At 42.0% G+C, this 26,904-nt stretch overlaps 1 protein-coding gene across 2 annotated transcripts; it reads right to left on the reverse strand.

Annotated features, from left to right (window-relative positions):
- Positions 1-451: 451 nt before the first annotated feature.
- CHST10 (carbohydrate sulfotransferase 10) lies at positions 452-26,371 on the reverse strand. 2 transcript variants are annotated; one of them, XM_086769450.1, is made up of 6 exons: positions 26,054-26,371; positions 13,973-14,107; positions 11,081-11,178; positions 8,143-8,377; positions 5,437-5,542; positions 452-3,152 (listed from the first exon to the last, which is right to left on the reverse strand). In XM_086769450.1, the coding sequence occupies exons 2-6, from the start codon at positions 14,082-14,084 to the stop codon at positions 2,615-2,617; spliced, it is 1,089 nt and encodes a 362-aa protein (XP_086625576.1). In that variant the 5' UTR covers positions 14,085-14,107; positions 26,054-26,371; the 3' UTR covers positions 452-2,614. The 2 variants fall into 2 exon arrangements, with proteins under 2 accessions (XP_086625576.1, XP_086625572.1); XM_086769446.1 differs by having other exon boundaries at positions 8,125-8,377.
- Positions 26,372-26,904: the final 533 nt, after the last annotated feature.

Raw genomic sequence — 26,904 nt, forward strand, 5'->3', positions numbered from 1 at the left:
GTACAGTTAAGCTAAAACAGAACACAAGCATTTAATTCATCATAACCTGCATGGCAAGAGCCTCCTCCCTGACACAGTATGCTCTGGCCACCCTATCTGTACTGGACCAACACAATGAGAACCCTACCATACCTTGCCAAGGGCTTTCATGGTGTACAAGTTTCTGCAAGAGTCATGCCAAAATCATGCCATCATTACTTCAGCCATGCGAGGGAAAAAAAAAAAAAAAATCACACTTCTAGAAAGAAAATACAGCTCAGAAGGGTATCACTGAAAGGAGAAACTCTGTGTTTGAATTAAAGAAATGGTAATGAGCGTTCCAGTCCCACCCTGAAAAGCAAAGGAGCATGGAGCTGGGAGAGCAGTACACACCTCTGCCTACATCAGTCCATAGCTTTGTTCATGTTTGCTGTCGTCAGATGCCCGAGAGAATTCAATGCAGAGAAAGCTATTAGGAAAAATATTATTACTTAATATTTACATAGCACTTTCCACCTGGCAACTTTTAAGAAATCAATACAGTAAGTAATTTATCAAGAAAAATAAAAACATATATTGGCATTCTGTGTGATCAGTAGCTCATGCTTTCAGAGGAAAATAATTCTACTTTATCTTTATTAGAATTAAACTTTAAGGCCTGAATTCACTATACATTATTCACAATGTTACATTTTAAATTGGCAGAGAGGTAATCAATCAGCTTATTAGCTCCAAAATGCATTTAACAGTACATTTTGCTAAGTTCCCATATTAAGAAAACCACAGAAAAACCTGGAGCTGTGAACATCTTTTTGTCATTGATTAAAAACTAACAAGTTAGGGCACTGAAACTGCTGCTTATAAAAAAAAAAATAAAATAAAAAATTCCACCTTCCAGCTTTGCCACCTTGGACTATTTTCTTGCTAGCAATGCCCAGTTAAGGATTTCCCTTTATTTCAATTAGTCTGTTGAGATCTCTCTGAAATCACTTCCAGCTACAAGAGGGCTTCTTTTTTTTTTGTGGGCAGCAGCACATGTCAGCTTGGCACAGCTTTCCTTTTTCACAAGTGCAAGATGCTTCCTTGTGTTGATACGGGAAGCTATCAAAACCATACTGCGGCTGCATTTAAGAGCAGATTCCATAGCACTGGCCATCGTTAGCATTTCTAGCTAGCAAAATCATGCTGATCTGAAAATCAATCTTTCGGGACTAAGACTTTAAAAAAATACAGTTCACGTGCTCACTGTGACAGAGCAATTCCTGTATTTCAGATACGTGGTCTCTCACGGGACGAGGTGGCACTGACTTTTATTGCTGGTGAACCCAAACAAGAGACCGTTCTTTATGAGACACAATGCAAGCACAGGCAAATATGATGGCTGCATTCATTCAGTTCCATCTTTCTTTTTTTTTAATGCATAAAATGGATACACAAATTTAAGCGACGTTCATACTGCTGGCAAGTTGCCAACTCACCCCACTGGTAATACAAATGTTGGGCATTGTTGAGTTGGGATGCCATGGCAATGAATCACTGGAAAAATCACGGATTCATCCTGTCTCCTTTAGCAGTAGGGAGATGAAATTTTCAGAGGGGGGTAAATTTTCTGGTCTCTGAGGTACTGAATATTGAGCAAGGCTGGATATAAGAAAAAGGCAGATTGTTAATCCAATTAACTCTAGCAGCTCTTTTATATGACATTTTGCTTTTGTGGCTTTTTTATTAATCTTAACTGTTACAAGACAAACCAAGTTCAATTGTGTCATATTTAGAGAGCATCTCATGACTTCTATATGTGCTCCTGCAAATACAATTAATACTTTATTTTAAATTAATTTTCCTTAAAGCTTCCCTAGCAGTTTCATATTTCTTCTATGCTTCATTTGCATCTGGTGTTTTCAAATAACTTACACAGCCAGGAGTTGAATAATATTTTGAAAATCAGAAGTAGAATTACGAGGCTCAATATACCAGTAGTAAGTACAGTAAACACTTGACAAAAATACAACAACAACTGGCCTCCAGAACCAGTCCCTTCTTTAACACCTCTAAAGGTTCTGTCTAATTAGGTTCATTTTGTGACAAACAAAAACGAGATTAGATCAGCATTACTGTTATTATGGCAGCCTAGATGATTTTACTTGTCAAGCACTTAATCAATTTTTAGTCCTGTACTGGCCTCTCATTTTCAAAGCTCATGAGAGACTACATGCCTTTCCCAGGAGCATGAATTGTGAAGTTCACTCATATGTCAGAGTGAAATTGCCATCTTTATAAATATTTCACAACATTTTTTAAATGGCATTCTGTCTGGGAGAGAGAGGAGAAGATTATAGCCCATTCGTTCTCCCTCTTTTTTCCTGGAGGGAAGAGGGGAGAAGTGGAATTCTGTATTTCCGGTAAAAGAGACTTTATTCCTAACAGATTGCAACGAAACATATTGAAAACATGGTCAGTAAACAACAACTGTAAGCCCCTACTTGTTCAGATGACAAATATTTCACTGAAAAATGGAGCAACATCAAAAAGCTAGAAAACAAATGGTCATTCTCAGCTCTGTCAGTGTTGCAGCTGGTATTCAGGCAAGCTTATATTAATCCATGAGATGCTTCTTCAGAGCTTGTCCTAGGCATCAGTTAAGCAAGAAATCTGGCTCCCGATAACCAAAGAGTTTAAAATCGCCTTCAAACCGCGCATAGAGGCGTCTTATGTCTCTCTTGCTAATTCCCGAAAAATACCGCTCTACTTTTGTTTTGTTGTACGCTGTTATGCCTGGTGGAATCGTCGGGTATGATACCAGATGGTCTATGCCAGCTGCTTTCAAGATATACGGAGCATCGTCCTCCAGGGTTTCATGGTGTCCTATCACACTATATGTGATTTCACAGGGGGCGCAAAGTTCCACATATGTTACCCAATGAATGATGTGGTCACCAAACTGAACATCCAGCCATCGGTGATTAGGGTCACCCAGATAGCGCACAAAATCCTCAAACTGCAGCCCTTTGGTCTCTGTGCGATTCTTTCTATATTTACGAATGATGCCAGGAGCAATTTCGTGTCGGTACCAAGGTTCAAACCGAGGATTGTGCACAAACTTGTCTTTAAATGCAGAAATAAGTCTTTCAAATGGATCTCTAACAATAAAAAACTTGAAGTACAAACTCAGTCTAAACAGAGGAAGGAAAAAAAATAGGAAATTAAATAATTAAGAAAAGTGTTTAGCAAAGTGTTTGAAGTGTGCTTAGCAAAGACTTACAAAACATACATAAACTCTGCCTACAGACACAGCAATATGAATCTTAAACCACTTGCATAGTCTATCAATATTATAATCAAGCAGACTAGAAATACAATTTCTGTCTTCTTACTAACAGTTTCTTGTATACAGTGCAAAGTGGAAATAATTCATCCTTGTTTTCACATTTTATTCAAACTGGAGGAGCTTAGTTTATCTCAATCCACATAAATAGGAGACAAAAGATGCTGAAAAGATGCTGAAAGCTCCGAGTCAAAGATATTTTTAATGCCATGTGATTAAGCTCAAGAAACAAAATACACAAAGATATGGAAAAAGTGGCTTGTTGCAGCTAAATGCATACAGAGGGCTCTATTTTTTACTGGCAGGTAGTTAGATAAATCACTGTATAAGTTAAAAAAAAAGGTCTGGTATTTTATTTGACATTTTGTCATGCTTTCAATAGTGGCTGACAACATTACTTTCATGAGACCACTTTTTCCAACAGAATTTCACATTTTGTTGTGTTACCACTGAACTATATTTCGTAGTCAGAGATTATCTGTAGGAGGAGTAAATTGAAAACAAAGTTTATTTCAGTAAATGGCTGAGAAAGGAGATTTAGAGAACAATAATCACTGAAATAAGTGGATGAACTCTGTCCAGCCTCAACAGGTGCTTGGATCAGTCTTCAGGTTCTCCTGACTTACTCCTAACCAGGCATAGCTAGAGATCAGCAAACTAGATCAACAGATCCACACCACTCCTCTCTCTACACCTAAACTCTGATAATTTATTTCGAAATTCCCAACCAAATCCATATTATGCACCTCCAGCACAACTCAAATCCTGATGGTATTCAACTTCAAATACCCTAGCTATGGCTCATCCCCCAGGTGAGCAGTTATACACTACCAACACAATCACAGAATGGTCTGGGTTGGAAGGGACCTTCAAAGGTCATCTAGGCCAGCCCCCCCTGCAAGGAGCAGGGACATCTCCAACCGGATCAGGTTGCCAACCCGTCCAAACTGGTCTTGAATGCTTCCAGGGATGGGGCATCCACCATCTCTCTGGGCAACTTGTTCCAGTGTTTCACCACCCTCATTGTAAAACACTTTTTCCTTATATACAGTCTGAATCTATACCCCCTTCTATTTTAAAACCGTTACACCCTCCTAAAGAGTTTCTCCCCATCTTTCCTATAATCCCCCCTTTAGGTACTGGAAGGCTGCTCTAAGGTCTCCCCAGAGCCTCCTCTTCTCCAGGCTGAACAGACCCAACTCTCTCAGCCTGTCCTCATAGGAGAGGTGCTCCAGCTCTCTGATCATCTTTGTGATCCTCCTCTGGACTTGCTCCAACAAGTCTGTGTTGTCAATCAAGTGAGCCCATTTCCACAGGCACAGCTATGATAAATGTATTTGTACCACTCAATGCAACAAACCTTGGACTGAGCTCTACTGATAGTTGACACCACATGTATAAGGGGCTGACTCTTCAGAGTGGCTTCATATACACAAAAAGCATGCAGGCACAACCTTACAAGTGTTTGCTGCACAACCTTACAAGTGTCCGCTGTCACCTTCGGTCCTGTTCTTTCCATGCTACCACCCCTTACAGGGATTATATATGGCACAGTAAAGATGAGAGCAGACACAGTCAAAAGTTTAGACAAAGTAATTTAGAAGGCTCTACTACAAAGAAGCATTCTTTCTGCTCTTTGAGGAATCATCCAAACGGGAAAATAAAGTAGTTTAGCTGAATGGACAATACCCTCAGTCTGAGGAGCACTAACATTTTAAACCTATCCAGCTCAACTTCACGAAGTAAATCTGCCTGCAATGACAATCTTACATGTAGGCAGTAAGATTTACTGTACGAGGCATCAGGGTGGACCTTACAACTAAACCTTCCCCTCTGAAGATGAACCACATAACAACTAGGCATGCATTGAACTACAGAAACCCTATATCCACAGGGAGTGGATACAGCTCACCTAACTGTATCACCAGCTACACCCGCGTTCTCCTTCAAAGCCAGTAGTAAGGTAGTCACAGCAACATCTCTGAGTGTAACAGAATACTGCTGTAATACAAGTGGTGGAGCAGAAGCCTCGCTATCCTCAATCCCAGATATGGACTTCAGTTGAACTCTTGACTGCTCACACCATCACTGACTCCAAATTCCTCCGACACATCTGGGAAGCCACCTCTTACCGTTTTTTAATTTCAGAGTCACTGAAGGAGGACAAGCGTGGAAGGCCATTCTTCTCATGATCGTGTACAATATTTTCTGGGATCTCTTCTATGGAAGAAAATGCTCCTAGACAAATCAAAGAGAGACAGCAAGTGAATCATTCAAAGGGAAAAAAGTGAGCACAAACAAGCATGTGTGTCTTTGGCTGACAGCTTTTTGTTTTATCTTTCTCTTTTCTGTATTTTTAGCATTTATAGTTACTATGTTTAAAACTGTTAAACGATGAGAGATGTTGACTGCAAAGCTGAAAACTGTTAAAATTCTTTAGGGTATGTGACATCAAGGTCCAAGACCAAAAGGCCTCAAAACTCTCAAAAAAGCACATTACACAAATATCATCAGCAATTATGTCTAAGCCTGTAACTCTCCACCTCAGTGTCCCCATTCCCTTTCCCTCTGCCCACACATACAAATGGAGGAAGATTTTGAGGATTAACCCCAAAGAAGGAACCAGGTTCTTGGCTGAGTTTCCACCACCAACAAAAAATAAATGCTGTGGGCTGCTTTTGGAACTGCTTCAACACAAAACCACTTTGCTGTTATGATCCATGAAGTTATTTTAATGACTATGCTGTGCTGAAACAAAAATTCCAATCATACAATATTATACATATTTAAAAGCACTAAAATTAACAATAGAAAGCCTCCAGATATTAATTTCTGCAAGCACATAAGCTGACAAGCAAAATAACATCACTAAATTCTGATGCATTTATTTTAAGATCCTGATCCTGGAAGTTTTTATGACCTTAAGAAATATCTCCTGTGGGCCCCTTGGGCTTTAGGAGTAAGCCTTCACATAACAGCATGATTTCAGAGTACCAACCCGCAACAAGAACAGGGTGCTCCAAAACAAGCTACTTCAGTGAAAGCCACTATGGCCTTCTCTGTTCCAGAACTGGGGAGTAGAGGGGAAGGTGGTGGTTGTATTTTATTAATTTAAGTTTTCTAATTACATGTTTTGGTACTCTGGGAGAATTACATGTGGACAAAAGATGTCAGCTTAGACAACCTTAGAAAAGGAAACCTTGCATTCATCCAGAGCAGACATTCAGTACAAGCAGTAGCCGAGTTAGCTCCTCTACAGTGCCACAGCTGCATTTCTCCATCCTGAACCTCCAAATATCACTTAGGTATTTGGATATAAAGTATTCCCCCTCAAGTATTGCTTCTGCCTGCTGAAACTACCCAAAGAGGAGAAGTTTGGTCAACTGCAGTGGTAGTCTTCATCAGCAGATGCTAGTACACTGGCAGCTCGAGGCAGAAGAGACCCATGTTTACAAGGAAGCAATTTTCCTTGAGTATCCAACATGCCAGGAGCTCAAGGTGAAAGGTTTCCTGCTGGTAAAACATTGAGTTATCCTCCACTCAACATAGCCAATACATCCCTGCCTGCCCTGAGCTATTCTTTGCGTGTTACCTCTGTTAAATTCTGATAAGAGTAGGTACTTCTAATGCACTCATGTAATTTAATATTAGTACTTTCTCAGAGTGTAGCTCTCATAGGGATTTAAGACACATGCCCATACCTTTATGTGTGCGTATCTTTGCTGGATTTTCAGCTCCCATCCATATATCAAAGTTGAAACTGATACTAAAGTTTTTAAAGACATACTGCTTGCCACAAAAGTTTTGCTGAGGGACACAGTTCCTTTGCTGATTTGTGACCGTTTCCTTCTGGGTGTGTAAACTAGCTCACACCAGGTAAAGAAAACATAAAACCACAAGTGCAGAGCTGGCTGTTCACAGGGTGCTTGTTATAAGAAAGCTGGGTTTACAATGTCCAGGTTTTGCTCACATCTTGGCGAGCTATGCCACCTGCAAAACCACAGAAAGACCTCAGCTGACCTGACTATACGTAGCAAACTCACAGTCTTGGTGCGCAGACAGGCAAGAGGCTCTCATGTCAACGGTGTGTTATGTTAAATATGATCAACTTAAGCTTATGTGTGCAGGCAGTGGTACAACAGAAAACCCTTAGGAAACGAGTTATTTTTATTGGCATACTAGGCTAATAAAAGGGGATGGTAGGCTACATATAGGCAGGCAGTGTTTACCTTGTAGATTGTTATCAAACACACTAGTCCCTCTACTCCTCCTTTTACAGTCCCTTGTAAAATATCTTTGTTGACCAAACTATCGCCTTAAGCACCTCAGAATCTTCATAACTCCTATGATGGCTCACTGATAGCACACACACAAGATTTCAGCAGTACAGGCCAACAGCAGCTTCCAAGTTTTAACTACCTTTCTTCATGGCTAAAAAACCCTAGTTAAAAGTCAGTGGCTTCAAGTCAGAAGTTTTGTACTATTGTTTCTTAGGGAATTATGATACCTTGTAATTTACTTGTTTCAAATGTTATAAAGTAGTGCCACCCTTGCAAAGGTAACAATCTACCTACCACATACATATGGGTACTCTTTCATGACTCAAACCACTTTTGAGCCAAGCAATATCAATATCTATTTTCACAGAAAGAACAGATTTATTTTCTTTAAGAGATGTTTTGAAAGGACTAGGAGCAACTGTGAAGAATGAAAGGCTGTAATTAAGTATCAATGTACAGAAAAGCAGAAAGAATCCATTCTTGTGTTGTCCCAGTTGGACTAATTCTGTTATTTCCTCCTCCTCAAAGAAACCCACATACCCACAGCAGAGTAGATACCATTTAAAACGATCAAGACTTTTTTCCACTGAGTGTTGCCCACTTTTGGCGTCTGACAAAACAGGATCTTGTGCTTGTCACACACAAATATTCGGTCCAAGACGAATTTGGAAACTGCAGTGTGAGAGAGATTTCTCAATGCAGTGTCTCTGCAGACATTCCTGAGAAGCTCAAGTCTTTCCATATGAACCAGGGGTTGACGGATCAGATTTCCAGAAAAAGCTTTTCCTGTTGGCTTTATGAAATGGAGAGGGGAAAGAAAAAAAAACAACAAAACAAACAAACCCAACGTAAATGTGCAAGAATTTAGTTTCCAGATCAAATTTCTAAAGTATAAAAATCCCCAAACTGTGCATCCTAACGACTCCCAGATTCATGATTAAAACTTTGTTACGTATTAACTAAAGTAGCACACAGTTTCCTTCCTGTGTGGCTGCTATACACATTGGTTCAACCCTTAAGTCATTCTGTAGTAGCACACAGTAGTAAGAGCTTTTCCATAAAATAATTTAAGGCCACTGCATAGAAGAAGGGTCTTATATGTGTGGATACAACATGCCTTGACCAAATACTGGAACTCCCACAAAGCTTCAACAGCAAGTAAGAAAGCTTCTGAGGTGTTGGGACAGGAATTTCAACAGGAATTAAGCTTTAATCCCTGAGAAGATGCAGCTTAGAAATGCTGAACCATCTGGCTGGGAAAGAAGAATTTAGGATAAAAGTTCTGTATTGTTTCCTAGCACCTGTAGGCATTCAGTATTTCCATTTATCCAAGCTGCAACAAAATTAAGTGGACAAAAATTCACACAATGACCATCAGTGCAATTACTGTGGCAAATGAGAGAAATAGGTAGGATTCCTCTCCCAAAAAATAGATAATTGTTTGATGTGTCTCATTTTTTTGAGACACAGGAACCACCTCTGCCTCATGATTAGTGGGGAGAGAGGAAAAAGGAGCTTGTTTGATTAACAGGTGATGGGAAATTTCAAATTTCTGCTGACAAATCTTCCCCCTTCCACTAATTGATTTACACAGTTGGCAATCCCCAATATCAATAAAGAGGAGGGGACATACCGATTGAGAGCATCCCTGCAGAGGAGGACTTGGGGATACTGATGAATGAAAAATTGGATATGTGCTGTCAACATGTGCCTGCAGTCCAGAAAGTCAAATGTATCCTGGGCTGCATCAAAAGAAGCGTGGCCAGTAGGTTGAGGAAGGTGATTCTACCCCTCTGCTCCGTTCTCGTGAGACTCCACCTGGAGTACTGTGTCCAGTTCTGGGGTCCCCAACATAAGAATGACATGGACCAGTTGGAAAGGGTCCAGAGGAGGGCCACGAAGATGATCAGAGGGCTGGAGCACCTCTCCTATGATGAAACTCAGAGAGAGTTGGAGTGTTCAGCCTGGAGAAGAGAAGGCTCCGGGAAGACCTTATTGTGGCCTTTCAGTATTTAAAGAGGGTTTATAGGAAAGACAGAGAGACTTTTCACCAGGGCCTGTAGTGACAGAACAAGGGATAATGGTTTCAAACTGAGAGATGGTAGATTTAGATTAGATGTAAGGAAAAAAAAAATTCCTATGAGGGTGGTGAGACACTGGAACAGGTTGCCCAGAGAAGCTGTGGCTGCCCAATTATTGGAAGTGTTCAAGGTCAGGTTGGACAGGGCTCTGAGCAACCTGATCTAGTGAAAGATGTCCCTGCCCACGGCAGGGGTATTGAGCTAGATGATCTTCAAATGTGCCTTCCACTAAAACCTTCTACGGTTTTAGTTACAGTGTCCAAGCTACACATGAAAAAATGAATTATTTTACTTTTTGTCTCAATCATCCATAAGGAAAAAAAATGTCATTCTGCTTTTTCTGTTTGTTACTCTTCTCCCGTATCTCCTGGTCAGAATGTAATCTGAACAGCCCAACAGATTGCCTATCTGTCAAAACAATTCCTTTTGCATGCAACCAGGATTAATATTTTTGTTCAGCGTTTCATGCTATCAGGAAGTCAAGATGGAAGGGTTTTAGATCCAGAAATGTTATTATCCTCTTCCATACAAGTAAAGGAAGATATTAAAACTCACTACACGTATCTGGCTGCAAAAGCGTATGTGTAGTGAGTTTTAATATCCTTCCATTGAACAAAGTATTTCTCCCAAGTATTTTGAGGATAACTTAAATTTTGGGTTTTTAACATAGAAAAGCGTCACGTTCAAAGAGAAACCTATTTTTCATGCTGCATCACAGAAGTATTTTAACCATAAGATGACTTATGTAACCAATGGAAAAAATTTGCCTTAGCCCACTATGCAACTATTCTCAAACTTACATTTGCATAGGGATTTGCAGAGTTTCCCTGTAGATTAGCAAGTACCACATTTGTTCTCCTTTACTGCTGAAAGCACAGAACTATACATCTAAAGGATCAACGTGTATTGAATACGTTTGTGTTCATGTTCTACTTTGAAAAAACGCTGAGATGTGAAGCACAGAGAGCACAAAACATAAAAAAGAAATGGAGACTGTTAAAAAGAATCAGAGAGATTGGGCAGAGAACTAAAAGAATAGACAAGACACAGAACTGCCCTCAAGAACCACAAACCTGATGGCTATGGCAAGGCAGAATACGAGTAATCTAAAATTGGGCCATTATACTCAAAAGGCTAGCAAAAATTACTGTTCTGACTTGATAAAGGAATACTGTAATGATTTCCTCCTAGAAGTGGAAACACATTAAGTTGAATCATTCAGATGAAACAGACAGCAGGTTACCATAACAAACTAGCTTTGTGAAGCTAAAATGAGTTCTGTTGGCTCTATCTAAATAGAACAGTCTGAATAAATAATTCCTGTACAGCAATTCCTTTTAACAGGAAACCCTTACTTCATCTCTTATTTTCTCCCACTCTTTAACACATGTAACCCTTATCTCAACAGTATGCACCTGGAATTCTTCAGACCAATGTTTTTCCTCTGGCACATGTACCTCCTCCACTTTTGTCACAGCTGTCAGTATCAATGGCTCTTGCCTGGCACCGTAGCCTAAAGAAGGAAGAGAGACAAGAGCATTACAGAAGGTAGGGGAGAAGGCAATTATTTTTGCTTTATGACTAACACAACCAAACATCATTTTCAGTATTAAGGTTACAAAAACATTAGGATTTGATTCCAAATGGGAAGGTACCAGACCAGACATGAGACTGACTAGAAATACTTTAAAGGATGTACTCTGTGGGAATTTAAGATACAACTTCAGTTGAGTTTTATCAAAGAAACATGTCCATTATCTTTTATTTTAGTTTAAAAAAAAAAACCAAACAAAAAAAACCTGTGCAAAGAGACACAGAAATCATAAATCCCAGCATCACGATCGGAGACAATCAAGTATAACTATATGGACTTGACAGTAGGAGGATTTTATTTTTCAATAAACTTCTCAAAGCACATCCAAATTAAAAAACTTAATCTGTCAGGTTTCTCCCTCCCCTCATAGACAGATTTCTTCTGTTGTAAGCTCTTAGACATTACCAGAAGTGTCAGTAAGGACCATCTTTTATTTCTTTGGTGCTCTAAATAAACACCTCCAACCAGCAATAAAGTTTATTCCTTTATTACGGGACTGAGAACCTTCCTTAGAGACTCCCACAATGAAAGAACAAACTTAGCTGATACTCTTGTTCTTTTCTGGTGACTTTTAGGGCAGCTAATGGTTTGAGATCAACTTAAAATACATAAGGGAAGAAATCTTTACATCTTTTGCAACTGGCAAGCTACAGGAAAACTGAAAAAATAACACAAGGCTGTGGCTTTATTTACATGGTGCAGAAAGATAAAAAATAATTTGAAGCAGCCTTCTCTATCACAAAGCATGATTTCTCCTTGAAAATTTAGTTCCATAAACACTGGACTACTTTTCCGTTCATATAGTTTCTCCTATTAATATCTTTCTTCATCTGCATCCAGAGTAGCTTACTGTTTCATGGTTGAGAAAACTTGTGTACTGCCATATTCTTCTCTTAAGGGAGTACTCTACTCTGCCTACACTGGATTTTAACAAAGGCCACGCAAGAAAAAGCAAGTTAAAACTGAAAATAATGCAAGCATCCAAGCAATCAGTTACAGTAAATATTGTTGTGCACAGACTTACTTTACCGTACCCTTCTGCAAAATCAAAGTAATCTGACTCAGTGCAAGAGCAGTTAAAGTATCTTTCATTAAAACTGGGTAAAAGCATGCCTGCAGATGCTATAAGAGATGATGGACAGAAACTGGCTCCTTCTCATTAAGAAGTTCCTATTGCTCATGCACCCAAGACATCAGTAAAAGGCTTAAACAAAAGAACATTGATTCATTGAGCATCTGCTAGTTTTGTTCTAGCTGCTAAGTAGATACATTCAAATAAGGAAAATTTCTGACAAGCTATATTTTACTAAGTCTAGAAGAGCTCCTCCAGGACTGGCCATCCTGCTGGGACTTCCTCCAAAATTTTGTTGGTATATTCACATTATTTCCCTTCATTAGTCCCAGTACAAACACTGGTATCTCCAACACATACATACACTTAACCACAGTCATGCCTTTGCAGGACTGGAGCTTGAGAAATTACACAATCTTCTGCTCAGAGAACTATTCACACAGGAAGGAAGATTCAGCATAGACCAAAAAAAGAGAGAAATTGGAAAACAAAGATAATAAAAAGCAAGTAAATGCAAAGGGTGTACTCTAGTAACTTTTTTAAACTACATTTTAATTCTCCTAACAAATTCTGGTGGAAAGAACCGTTCAAAGAATAGCTGAGCTGGGAAACAAGAGTTGGCACAGAACGAAATACTGTAAGATTGAACTACCTAACATAAGATCAGCTTATTTGCAGGCATTCTAGGGCTCAAAAAACAGCTGGAACCAATGAAAGCTAAGTTAGCCTACAGTTCTCATCTGTACGACCTGCTGAATAAATCTCCACACAGAAGTACACTATTTGAAAAGGTACACTCAACACACCTGTCCACTATCAAGTCAATGAAACAAATGGCACTAGTGCTGTCAGCACTTCAAAAGTTCCACATTTTTTTGCCTATCTTAGGAAGAGGCAGAAATACAGATCTCTTAGTACTGTAAGTCACACCATCACCTTCAACGTAAACTCTCTGTAGGATGGCTTTGTAACAGTAGCTCCTCAGCAGAGGGAAAAGTGTAACATGCTGTGTGGTGTCATCAAATGGCTTAAATTCCTCATCAGCTTAATACCATCTAGGCTACTTAAGCTAAGCAAAAGCCTATAAGCTGTTTGTCAGTCAAACAGCAGAGGATAAAACTGAATGCAAGAAGCAGGGCAGAAGAGGCTAGGCTAACTGCATGGCAAATGAAATAAAACTTTCCACAAGTTTTACGTAACACTGCAGCCACAGGATTAGCAGTCACAAGAGGGTAGAAACTAGTGTAATGTGAAATGAAGTCTTTAATTCCTTGTGAATCTCCTTTGCCTTTGAACAGGTAATTGTGCTCCATTGTTTTGCACATGACTTCTACTCCTAGTAGATCAAGATACTGAAACTGATTGTACCTCAGTGGACCTCACAAAACAGTACTTCCAAATATGACCCTCTCTGTTCTTAACCATAAAAAAAAACCCCAACATTATGTTAATTTTGAAGACTTCTACCAAGAAAAGAAGAAAGTTAGTATCAGCACTGTCAGTTCTAGAAATTTACTTGTTCTGTTCTCAATGCTACTGAAGAAGTGGTAACATGCCGAGAACTACTCTGCACAGAAGGAGTATTTGTGTGAAGCACTATTCAATTTTCTCTTTCACATCAAACATTAAAGTTGAACTTACCATCTGGGTCTTTAAAAGTCAGTGTGATAAACTTGCTAGCAACCATGAACATGAATATCACCCAAAAGCATGCAGCTAGCAGCAGCCACTGGTGGTGCATGTTGTCAGACATGAGCCATATAAAGTTGTTGCTTCCTGTTTGAAAGAGGAAAGATTGACACATTATTTTTGTTCCCATTTAGAAAAATACTTTCCATAACCAAAATGACAAAACTAATATGTATGTGTGTCATAAAACATAGCAGTAGATTCTGCTTTTTACTTTTTGTCCTTTTGGCTGGGTTTTCAACCAATGTTAAGGCTGAGGCATTGTAACCTCTGCATACACATTCCCAGTCCCCTCCTTGTGCTGGTAAATAGCACTGTCTGTCTGACTTCTTGGGGAGACAAACCAGGTTTTTTTATAGTGCAGATTTTTTACTAATTTAACATTGTGAGATAGCTTATTGTAGGAAAGAAAGGGAGAATGGAGAAAGCTCCCCTTTTGGTGGTAGCTAGTCAGCAGATCAACCAAGTTGTAACATTAACAATATTCTTGGTTATCCTGAGTCACTTCATGACATTTAACATGGACTCTTCCCCTGCCCAGTCTATATGAACTACAGGCTGGAAGCTACCAAGCAAGAACCCTAAGTTTAACCTGACACAATATTTAAATATATTAATGTCTCTTTTTATCTTGTCACTTTTATTGCCAGTAAAGTATCAACCATCAATTCTCGAAGATTTTTTATTTCCACCATCCACGCAAACAGCAAAAAGGGTTTCCTTGCAGCAGTGCCTACTACCTGTAGCGACATCCCTGTCAGTAAGCCTTGAAGACAGGACTTCCCCAGGAGTGCAGGAAGGGTTACCCAAACAATTCAGACCATGGATTTAATGCACAAAGAAACCATAGGTACTGACTGAACCCAAGCAAATTGAGGATGAGGATGCTGCACAGTATTACAAATAGATGGTGTCTGCCCTACCTCACACAGTCTGTAAGTCTGCAGGAGTGCTCTTGTAGGTGGGAACAAATAAAGGTTACAAAGGCCAGGTATCCTTGGAGATGGAAAATCCTCTTATTAACAAGGATAGGCCATTCTGGTCAAGGACAATAGTATATTCATAGACCTGTTGAGTGTATATTGTGTGTAGTGATCTATGGTTTGTTACATAGGCTTATCTAGGATCTTAACCAAACTTTGTGTCCTAAACTACCCTTCGGTGACTTTAATGTTAAAAATTACATTCTCTTATGAATAACGAGCATGCTAATGAAGAGGATCCCCCCAGATGTTTAAACCATGAACACATGTAATCATAGGTGGAGGGAAAAGTATGGTTAACAAATCAGTTATCTTGTTATGAATTCTTGTTATTATTTTGTATAAAAGACCCCTTGTATTTCTAACCGCTTTGTCTGCCCTGATGGGCAAAGTGCCATGGGAGGCGGCCCTGGAGGGAAGAGGGGCCCAGGAAAGTTGGTCCACATTCAAGGAGCACCTCCTCCAAGCTCAGCAGAGGTGCATCCTGATGAAGAACAAAGCTCCTGGCAAAAAGGTCAGGAGCTCCTGGACCAACTGAAAGTAAAGAAGGAAGCCTACAGAGGGTGGAAGCAGAGACAGGTAGCCTGGGAGGACTACAGAGAGGCTGTGCAAGTGGCCAAGGATTGGGTGAGGAAGGCTAAAGCCCTGATGGAACTGAATCTGACCAGGGATGTCAAAAACAACAAGAAAGGCTTCTATAAGTATGTAGGGGACAAAAGAAAGTCCAAGGAGAATGTAGGCCCCCTCCGGAAGGAAACTGGTGTCCTGGTTACCCAGGACATGGAGAAGGCTGAGGCACTCAATGACTTTTTTGCCTCGGTCTTCACCGATAAGGGCTCTTGTCTCACCACCCAAGCTGTGGAAGGCACAAGCAGGGACTGGAAGAATGAAGAACCACCCACTGTACTGGAAGAGCGGGTTCGTGAACACCTGAGGAACTTGAAGGTGCACAAGTCCATGGGACCTGATGAGATCCGTCCGTCGGTCCTGAGGGAACTGGTGGATGAAGTTGCCAAGCTGCTGGCCATCATATTTGAAAAGTTGTGGAGGTCTGGTGAGGTCCCCGATGACTGGAAGAGAGGGAACATAACTCCCATTTTTAAAAAGGGGAATAAGGAGGACCCGGGCAACTACAGGCCAGTCAGCCTCACCTCTGTGACTGGCAAGGTCATGGGGCAGATGAAGCATGGAAACCATTCTAAGGCACATGGAGAGCAAGGAGGTGGTTGGTGACAGCCAACATGGCTTCACCAAAGGCAGATCGTGCCTGACCAATCTGGTGGTCTTCTATGACAGAGTGACAGCATCAGTGGACAAGGGACGAGCAACGGATATCATCCACCTGGACTTGTGCAAAGCTTTTGACACTGTCCCACATGACATCCTTCTCTCTAAAGTAGAGAGACATGGATTTGATGGACGGACCACTCGGTGGATAAGGAGTTGGCTGGATGGCCGAATTCAGAGAGTGGTGGTCAATGGCTCGATGTCCAAGTGGAGACCGGTGACAAGTGGCATCCCTCAGCAGTCCATGTTGCGCCCGGCCCTGTTCAACATCTTTGTCGGTGACATGGACAGTGTGATAGAGTGTACCCTCAGCAAGTTTGCCAATGACACCAAGTTGTGTGGTGCTGTCGACATGCTGGAAGGGAGGGATGCCATCCAGAGGGACCTTGACAGGCTGGAGAGGTGGGCCCGTGCCAACCTCATGAAGTTCAACCAGGCCAAGTGCAAGGTCCTGCATGTGGGTCGTGGCAATCCCAGGCACAAATACAGGCTGGGTGGAGAATGGATCAAGACCAGCCCTGAGGAGAAGGACTTGGGAGTGCTGGTGGACAAGAAGCTCAACATGAGCAGGCAATGTGCCCTTGCGGCCCAGAAGGCCAACCGCATCCTGGGCTTCATCAAGAGGAGCGTGGCCAGCAGGTCGAGGGAGGTGATTCTTCCCCTCTACTCTGTTCTGGTGAGACTCCACCTGAAGTACTGTGTCCGGTTCTGGAGCCCCCAACATAAGAAGGAAATGGACCAGTTGGAGAAGGTCTAGAGGAGGGCCACGAAGATGGTAAGAGGGCTGGAGCACCTCTCCTGTGAGGACAAGCTGAGAGAGTTGGGGCTGTTCAGCTCGGAGAAGAGGAGGCTCCGGGGAGACCTTATAGCGGTCTTCCAGTACCTCAAGGGGGCCTACAGGAAAGATGGGGAGAGACTGTTCAGTAGGGCCTGTTGTGACAGGACGAGGGGTAATGGTTTTAAAGTAGAGGGAGGTAGCTTTAGATTAGATATTAGGAAGAAATTTTTTACAATGAGGGTGGTAGAACACTGGAACAGATTGCTCAGAGAGGTGGTGGAAGCCCCGTCCCTGGAAATGTTCAAGGCCAGGCTGGATGGGGCTCTGAGCAACCTGATCTAGTCAGGGATGTCCCTTCTCCTTGCAAGGGGGTTGGACTAGATGACCTTTGAAGGCCCCTTCCAACCTTAACCATTCTATGATTCTACACTAAATGTGGACGGAGGTATGTCCATCTCTCTCAATTGACTGAAATAGCCTACGAAGTGTATAACAACAAAGAGTAGAAAAAGGAAAAGAAGGTGCACACTAAGCTGAAATTACAGGCTTCTCTCTTGGCTGCAGCAATAGTAAACAGAAGAGCGCCAGGAGGGAAAGGCAGAGGAGACTGAGAAGGAACCCAAAGGAATGGGAAAAGAGAAATAGGACCCAAAAGGTGTCCTCCATTGGAATTCAATCAGTGTGCAATTTACAGGCAAGAGGGGCATTGAAAAAATAAGTGTCCTGAGAAGGATGGAAAAAAGGAAGTTGAAAATATCAATACGATGGTGCTGGGTGATTCTGAGACAGAATGACGTGGACTGGGGGAAAATATTGAAGTTTCCCCAGTAGAGCCCCTGGTTCCAGTAAAGCTGAGAAATGACCTAATAAACATTTTGATCGACAGTGAGGCTACTCATTCTGTAATAATTAGTTGCAAAGGACCCCTATACAAAACCTCAGTGCCAATTGTGAGAGTAACAGGAAGGAAAACCTTGCAGCTATTTCTACAATGTATAACATGTACAATTGGAGATACCAAATTGACTCATGAGTTTCTATATATGCCAGAATGCCCCCTTCCAATGCTTAGATGAAATATGTTATGTAAATTAAATGCTCAAGTGATGTTCTCCGAGAATTCTGTACAGCTACACATCCCTAAAGAAACAGCATGGAAAACTCAAATCTGCTTACTGATGGACAAGAGCTCAGAATAACATGAAAATACATCCTGGATACAGCATTGAATGTAGTAATTCCTCTGATGTGGGCCTCGAAGAAGCCAGGTGGAACAAAAATGTGATTCCAATTAAAATAAAACTTAAACCAGGGAGATGCCTGGTAAGCCAACACCCTTATCAGGCTGGATGCATGTAAAGGATTGGAGGCCTTGATAGGTACCTTCATACAATATAGACTACTTAGAGAGCGTCAATTTAAATTTAATACTTCTACTTTACCAGTGAGGAAGCCTCATTCTCAAATCAAATAACTGTGGACATACACCCTGCTGTACCAAATCCTTATACTCTGCTAGCCTCAGTATCTGATACAAATGCCTATTTTACTGTCTTGGACTTAAAAGATGCTTTCTTTTATTTCCCAGTGGACAAACAAAGCCAGACAATCTTTGCCTTTAAATAGGAAAGTCCCACAACAAGAAGAAAGACACAACTGTGTTGGACTGTACTCCCTCAAGGATTTAAAAATAGTCCTACTCTGTTCGGTAACATATTGGCACAAGAACTGGCAATAATAAAAAGATGCCGGACTTGCTATGCGAATAACCCCAAGATACAAAAGGAAGCCACCAGCAGGCGACGTGAAAAGAGGAACAGCTCCCAGGGAATACTGGCAGATAGATTTATCCGAGTTGCCAAAGCATGGACAATACAGACATCTACTTGTTTGAACAGATACCTTTTCAGGATATCCAGAAGCTTTCCCTTGCCACACCAATTGAGCTAGAGAAGTAATTAAAGCTTTATTAAAAAAAAAATAATTCCAAGGTTTAGAATCCCTGAAGAAATATCCGCAGACAATGGGCCTCATTTTATTTCAGAGGTAGTCCTGACAGCATCAAAATTTCTCCAATTTAAGTGATATTTACCTACCCCATGGAGACCACAGTCTAATGGAGAGGTAGAATAAATTAGACCCTGAAAAAACAATTTTCAAAGCTATGTCAGAAAATTGCATGTTACAGGGGAAAATATGCTGAAAAACTATTTGTTGTTTCTTTCATGCGTTTTATCCTCCTTGTGTAGATACCTCAACCAATACCTTTGCCTTTGGATTTGTTGATACACAATTTTCAACCTGGAGACTTGGTTAACATTCACACCTAGAAAAATGAGCCATTAAAGGAAAAGTGGAAAAGACCCTACATGATCCTGCTGACCACCTACACCGCTGTAAAAGTAGAAAAAAAAAAATCAACTCTTGAATCCACTACATGCAAGTCAAACCCGCCCCTCTGCCAGAACCTGAAAACAAGTGGAAACCCATTCCAGCAGGACCCTTAAAAACTGTACTTCTGTGTGATCAAGCTGTAAAATAAAAGGTTATGTATTTCTGTTTCTTTTCCAGGTTGCAGCAATAACTATGTTCTTCCAAAAACCGAAACAGTCCAAAAATGTGTAGAAAACTAACTAAAAATGTTGTACATACTACCACTTTTTATTTAACTAGTTAAACTTTGATAGAGGAAGTTTTCACTGCCTGCCTGTTGGGAATATCTACCCCTCCAACACTTTTGAAAAACTATACCATTTTAAGATTCTTTGACATTAATATGACATAGTGATATGTACAGTTAAGAAAACAACTGAAGTTAGAGAAAAGAATATTCCAAAAGTTAAAGTCAAGAACATGTTTCCAGCTGGAAGTTGCATTCAATTTATGAATTACATTTCTCAAGTTAAAATGTGAAAATCTTTAAAAATTTGAACCCCCTTCGAAATGTAATAAGACTGAAATAACAAATTATACTTAGGCCCATACTAAAGTACTATTAAGATAATTTATTCTCTATAAAAGAAAGACAATTATGATTGGTTATAAAGTCTTCTCAAAAAGAAAAAACACTTCCAATAAGATCCTAATAGTACAAACATAAGATAACTTCTTTGTTGAGATAACTGAAAAATAGGAATGGATCTCTAAAAAAGTTGAAACTTCTTAAATAAGATAAATCATAAGTCTCAAAAAGAGGGAAATGTAGGTAGAAACAAATTAAAGGTTACAAAGGCCAAGCGTCCTTGGAGACGGAGATGGAAACTCCCCCTACCAACGAGGACAGGCATCCTAGTCAAGGACAACAGTATATTCATAGACCTGTCAAGTGTATATTGTGTGTAGGTGATCTATGGTTTGTTATACAAGCCTACACTGGGCCCTAACCAAAATTCATGTCCTAAACTACCTTTAGATTATTTTAATGCTAAAAATTACACCCTCTTATGAATAACGAGCACACTAATGAAGAGGAGCTCCCTAAATGTTTAACACATGAACATATGTAATCATGGGCAGTGGGAAAAGTATGGGTAACCAATCAGTTATTTTATCATGATTTCTTCCTTGTTATTATTTTATATAAAAAAGACCCTCTGTATTTCTAAGATGTGTGTTAGCTTTGTGGGATACCACCTAGCACCCACCTTTGTGCAAACATGAAATAAAATAATACCTCTACTCGGTGTGTTAATTGGTTTCTGTATACTGGGTAAACAGACCCAGATCTGGGACAACACTCTGAGTACTTCTTAGCTTGATTTTAGGAACTGTAATCCTAATAAATTATTTTTTATGGTTAAAAGTTAAGATCCAATATAAGGAAACCAATTGCAAAAAAAAATATTTAGGTCCCCAGCCACTAAGAGAAATGTATAATTTTCAGCTACATCTTTTGCTGACTGAATGGAAGAGAGAGAATATAACCCCAATTTTTAAAAAGGGGAACAAGGAGAACCCGGGCAACTACAGGCCGGTCAGCCTCACCTCTGTGCCTGGCAAGGTCATGGAGCAGATTCCAGTAGAACACTGGAACAAGTTGCCCAGAAAGGTGGTGGAGGCCCCATCCCTGGAAACGTTCAATGCCAGGCTGGATGAGGCTCTGAGCAACCTGACCTAGTCGGGGATGTCCCTGCTCCTTGCAGGGGGGTTGGACTAGATGGCCTTTGGAGGTCCCTTCCAACTCTAACCATTCTATGATTTCCAGCTTCTAACAGGCAATGCACCCAGTGATGCACTGGGGCTGTCATTGTGTATCTGTGAAAGCCCCACTGCAAAAGTCAAGCTTCCATAACTTTTAAAAAAATAAATAAATCAACAAAAACCTAACAGCAAACATCACTACCTACCTACCAAAACTTGAGACTCCACAGGCTTGAATATTTATCTTGCAAAAATAAAGCACCATTGTCTCAGTTGTTGCTGGAGAGATAAGACACCTGAGGGCCTGAACTCTGGTTCAGGTACTGAAAAGTTTAAACATAAGTGAATTGCTTCCTTTATGAGGATACATACAGCACAACTTCAGAACACTTAACCAAAGAGGACATAACACAAAAATCTCATACAATGAAATCCTCTCAACAATCCTGTGAGGTTTGTGCTTGTAGCCTCGAGAAGAACAAAAAAAAACCAAAAACACCCACGTAACTAGCAAGAGGATCAAACTCAGTCCTAAAGTAGCCACATGCAACTTCAATGAGAGTCAGATCTGCATGGTTTGTGACCACACTTTCTATACAACCACTTGAGTCAATTGCCAGGGAATGAGCGAGATAGCATCCTAGCAGGGAACGACGGTAAAATATGCTAGTTAACACTTGTAAGCAAACTCTGTATTAAATTTTTTGGTCATATACCAGTATTCCACCTTTTTTTCATTCCCACAAAGCTTCAGTAACAGAAGTGAGCCTGGTTTTGACATTGTTTGAGCACGTCCACCTGCAACACCAGTACTACTGCTACAGGTACTGATCGCTTTTCCAACTGGCTTTTGCCTTCCAGCAATGCAAATGCTTCCAGGAAGGATTCTCACTGTATCTGACAGAAGCGAAACATCTTCAGGATATGTCAAAATCCTGTGCAGGCAGACAAGCAGTTCAAACCAAATTCGGGATGCTAAAGATGCATGTGAAATGGCTGAGAGGAGGAAAAGAACAGAATATCTCAAATTAATTTAAAAATAAAAAGAATTCATAATTTTTAGTTAGGATGGCAGTGTTCAGGCCTATTTTTATTTTCTCAGTCTGATATTTTTCAGTTTGGCTTCTGAAAGGTCCTTTTTTTCCCCCTTATTTTATGATTTCATTTTTAAGTATTTCTCCTGAAAACATTGCATTTAGGTAAAAAGATGCATCAACTGTCTTTTGGAGAATTACAGGTGCTGTGACCTCCATGAAGATGATGTTTGTCATCTCCCATTTTCAGCTGCAATTTCCCAGCTGCCAACTGAGCATGCAATGTCCGAGATACGTTATTCTTCAACATCAAAAACTGTTGGCCAGGAAGGGCAAATAATATGGCGTCAATTCTAGAGCTCTGACCTCTTTCCAGCTAAGTAATTCAAAAGTTATTCTCATCTTACCATTGCACTAGTGCAAAGATTCACGCTGAAAGCCACTGGGTTTCAAAGGTCCTCATTTTTCAGTCTGCCACAACATCCACAGTCTCCCATTTAGAGCACTGAAATTTATCACCTTTGCTTTCAGACAACACAATAATTTGGAAAATTTTCCAACTCTCACAAATGAGAAAAATGTGAAATAGAAGTCAGGGCACAAACAGTAATGACATTTTTACTTTTTGAATAGCTCGGCTAAAACCATGAGAACCATTCAACATTCAAAATACAATTTAAGCTGTCTTCAAGGCAGCTGACTGACAGAAGCCTGCAAAAAACATTCTGCAGGAGGAAAATCTCTTTCTAACCATCAGCCGCAGGCTTTTCAGAAACGTGATGAATGGTCTGAACCAGACCCTTCTGTCTAACCCAGTACATTTGTTCTGCATAAAGAATGGTAGGAATGCCCTCCAACATCTGTAGCATCCCTCCTAGTCTGCCTGCTTTTGTAACAGTGATGGATGCACACCATTCAGTAAGGGTTATTGATCTGTATCCCTTTATGTAATTTATATATTGGATTTCTAAGGAGTTGTGTTAAATGACACAGGGGGAGTAGTTTCCACGTGTTCTGATCCGAAAAAGCAGTTAGCGCGCACATGACCCTGCTGCCAGATCCCATGTTGTACAGATAGGAGAACAACATTTCAGCTAAAGACACGTACGAGCAGTACACTACTTACCTCAAAGACTGGACTCCGAGTCCAGAAAGGGGATAGAATTGCAGTCATACCCCTAACAACCACCACTATTACCCTTCAACATGCAGAAGCTGAGAGGAAAATATTAAGCAGTTTTGTCTATTCCTTTTTTTTATGTGCACAGCAAATCTGCAACCATACTCATCAATGTAAGAGTCTTGTCAGAGGATTTATCATAACGTAATTACAATGGCTGGCACTCTTACTCACTTCTAGCACCCTAAAAAAAACTCTTCCATCTATACTAGCAGCTCCTAACCCATCTCAAGAAGTAGGACTGTTCAAAATTATATACAGGAATAACTCAACCATTATGCTTACTTAAACGCAATGACCAGTGATGTTTTTAAAATAACATGTTCATGTTTCCGTTTCTCTAGCTTCTTCTTTAATATTTTAATCAGTTTCACATAGGGTACTTGCATTTCTTGTTTTATCTCTGATCTTGCTGCATTTCTATTGCCTCTCCTGTTACTTATTTTCTAGTGAATACATGTACTAGCTTCTGTTTTTTTCTCTTTAATAGTTTCTTTTGGCTTCCAAATGCGTCTTTTACTTATTCTTGCCCAAAACATTTTTTCTTTACAAGTACAAAAAACAAGAAAGCTGTTGCAGGTTTAGTCCGCTTTCTCATAATGAAATACGCAGGGCTTCTTGAGATTGTTCCTTCTCCTTTTTATTCCAATTCTATAGTTCTTAGGAGCACAAGATCCCCAAAACTGCTCTCTCCATCCATTCCTCTGTCCTTCCCTCCCTGGGCTACTCACTGCAAAGACAAACAATCACATAACCATCAGTTCAGCCAGATGCCAGTTTTGCATGAGCAAAAATGGGATCACAAACATACACACAAGCATAAATTGAAGATCAGGACACAAAACATGGCAGGCTTGACCCATGGCCTGCGAGTAACATGTTACCTCGAAAAACCTCTCATACTTTGGGGAAGACTGCTGTTCTTCATGCGAACGATGGGACAGAGTGTAGAAGATTTAAACAACATTAAAACTCAGCGCATGGTCCCCGCTCTGCAGTTTACGCTGCCTGGATAGGGGCTCCTTGGCAGGACAGTCCCTGCAAGGATCATGAATGACAGCAGCATGCCGGTAGTCTCAAACTACCAACTGCTTGCCCATTGGCACATGACTAATGATGTAATTTGAAATGGAACTGTTAACAAAGGCCAAACAACAGCTATCTGAGATACGTAATCCATTTTCATCAAGGCCTCCTTTGTTTTATCTTAAAGTTAAGAGATCTGGACAATTTGTTAGACTTTAAAAAAAATTTTGGACTAAAATCTGTCACGTACTCCTTTGGTAAGTTGCATGGTGCTGCTAAATGTTATAAAGTACATTATAACAGGCATTTCTGAAAACTGGTTCTTTCCTAAGGCTTTCCTCCACTCTGATGGCATTAACAGGCCAATCGTCTCTGCTGCCGCTGGAGAGCGGAGTCCTCCCTGAGCACGCATGATTCACCTGTCAGCAGGAAAAAAAAACAACTACCAGAGCAGTAGCCACCACAACCACTGTGTAACCGACCTCAGCCCGGGGCAGGCTCAGCCTGTGCCAGCTCTGCAGCCCCTAGACTGGGACAGGGACCCTGCCTCTTCACTCTGCACATGCGTACCCCATTTGACAGACAGCAGGTCCAACTCCATGGGGCATCTCACACACTTCAGAGCTGGGAACCACAGTGGCAGCTTTTTCCCCAGCACCAGGGCTTCCTGGGGGCTCCGTTCACTGCCCAAGGAGTGGGATAAAAACAGAGGCGTACCCACCAGGAAGACAGGACACAGTCGTGGCCTGACCTGCACAAAATGAGCTGAAGCAAAGCCCACCTGTTGCATATAGGAACAAATAACAGTGACAAAGATCAGGTATCCTTGGAGACAGAGAAGGAAACTCCCTCCACCAACTAGGATGTACGTCCTGGTTAAGGACAATAGTATATTCATAGACCTGTCGAGTGTATATTGTGTGTTGTGATCTACGGCTTGTTATATAAGCCTACACTGGACCCTAACCAAAATTTGTGTCCCGAACTAACCTTAGGTGATCTTAATGTTAAAAATTACACCCCTTTGTGAATCATGAATATGCTAATGAAGAGATGCTCCCCAAATGTTTAAAACGTGAACACAGGCAATGACGGGTGGTAGGGAAAAATATAAAGGACCACCCAGTTATTTTACTGTGATTTCTTCCTTGTTACTCTTTTCTAGAAAAGACCCTTTCTATTTTTGAGAGATGCCCTGGCTGCATTAGATGCCTGGCCCCCGCTTCTGCAGAATCGAGATAAATACAAGTATCTCGGCTCAGGGCGTCGAACGGTTCTTGCACACCGGGTAAAAGAACCCCTGTTTTGGGACAACACATCCCCAGCCCACAAGCCGGGCTGCGGGCGCACGGACCCGGGCTGAACAGGCGCAAACTTTTCCCGTTGCGGAGGAGGAGGAGGAGGACGAGGAGGAGGCAGGGCGGGCTTCCTCTCGCCTCCGGGCACGGAGAGGCAACAAACGCCCGCCGGCTTTCTCGCCCGACCGGAGGAACCTCTCCCCGGGGCTACCGGTGGCCAGGCCTCCCCCCGCGGCCCGCCCGGGCCCCGGCTCGGCCCCGCCCCGGGGTACCGGGCCTCCCTCGCAGCGCCCCTTCCCCGGCTTACCGGCCCTCCAGCGCCGCTCCCCGCAGCCTCGGCCCCCCGCGGCGGGGCTCCGTTCTCGCCGGAGGCCCGCCTCACTCGGCGGTGCGGCCGGCCCGCTCAGCCGGCACCGGCTGCTGCTGCATCCCCCCCCGCACCAGCCCGGCTGCGAGCGGCGGCGGCAGCACCAACGGCAGCGGCGCCTCCCCGCCCTCGCTCAGCCCCTGCTGCCGCCACCGCCCGGCCCTGCCGCCGCCGTCTCCATTTCCTCCCGCCGCGGGCAGGCCTCGGCCGCGCCCCCAACCCCGCCGCCGGCAAGGAGACGAAGCTGAAGGCCGCCGCGGAAACGACAGCTCCGCTCGGCTCCGAGGAGACGCAGCGCCCCGCCCAGCGGCGGGGAGAAGGGAGCGAGGGAGGGATGGGGAGCGGGCGGCGGTCCCCGCCTCTCCCCGCCCCGCCTAGCGCCGGCAGCAGCGAGCGGGACCCCCGGCCTCGGCCGCGGTCTCGTTGCCCAGCCCCGCTGGAGGTCCCAGGGCCCCGGCCCGGCCCTCGCTTCCCCACCGCGGCCTCTCCACCGGCTTCCAGTTTTCGGTGGGGCCCACTGCCGCCGCTCAGCTGGACTCACGTATATACACCTGCTTCTTTCTCTTTTACTGTTAAAAATATCGTTAATAAGTCCCTAACGCTCGTGTTTCAACAAAAAAAAAAAAAGAAAACGTGACTTTTGTGCGCCTACACGACTCCAATATGCACAAACCCCATCAAAACCAGGTGCTGGTAATGGGTCTATTTTTAACAGCTACTCAAACAACTTTTGGGGACACATCGCAGTGCGTGGCTGTGGGGATGTGTTACAGTCCTGAGGTCGTGTTTCC

The sequence above is a fragment of the Chlamydotis macqueenii genome, chromosome 1 (genome assembly GCF_036417535.1).
Source record: "Chlamydotis macqueenii isolate bChlMac1 chromosome 1, bChlMac1.mat, whole genome shotgun sequence".
Classification (NCBI taxonomy): Eukaryota; Metazoa; Chordata; class Aves; order Otidiformes; family Otididae; genus Chlamydotis; species Chlamydotis macqueenii.

Excerpts from the sequence above, each read along its gene's own strand:
- CHST10 (XM_086769446.1), bottom strand. The coding sequence starts at position 14,084 with ATGTCTGACAACATGCACCACCAGTGGCTGCTGCTAGCTGCATGCTTT. Across the intron at positions 11,179-13,972 it reads GACTTTTAAAGACCCAGATG|GCTACGGTGCCAGGCAAGAG; the intron begins GTAAGTTCAACT and ends TTCCTTCTTTAG. Across the intron at positions 5,543-8,124 it reads TGGTATCTACTCTGCTGTGG|GAGCATTTTCTTCCATAGAA; the intron begins GTATGTGGGTTT and ends TGATTTGTCTAG.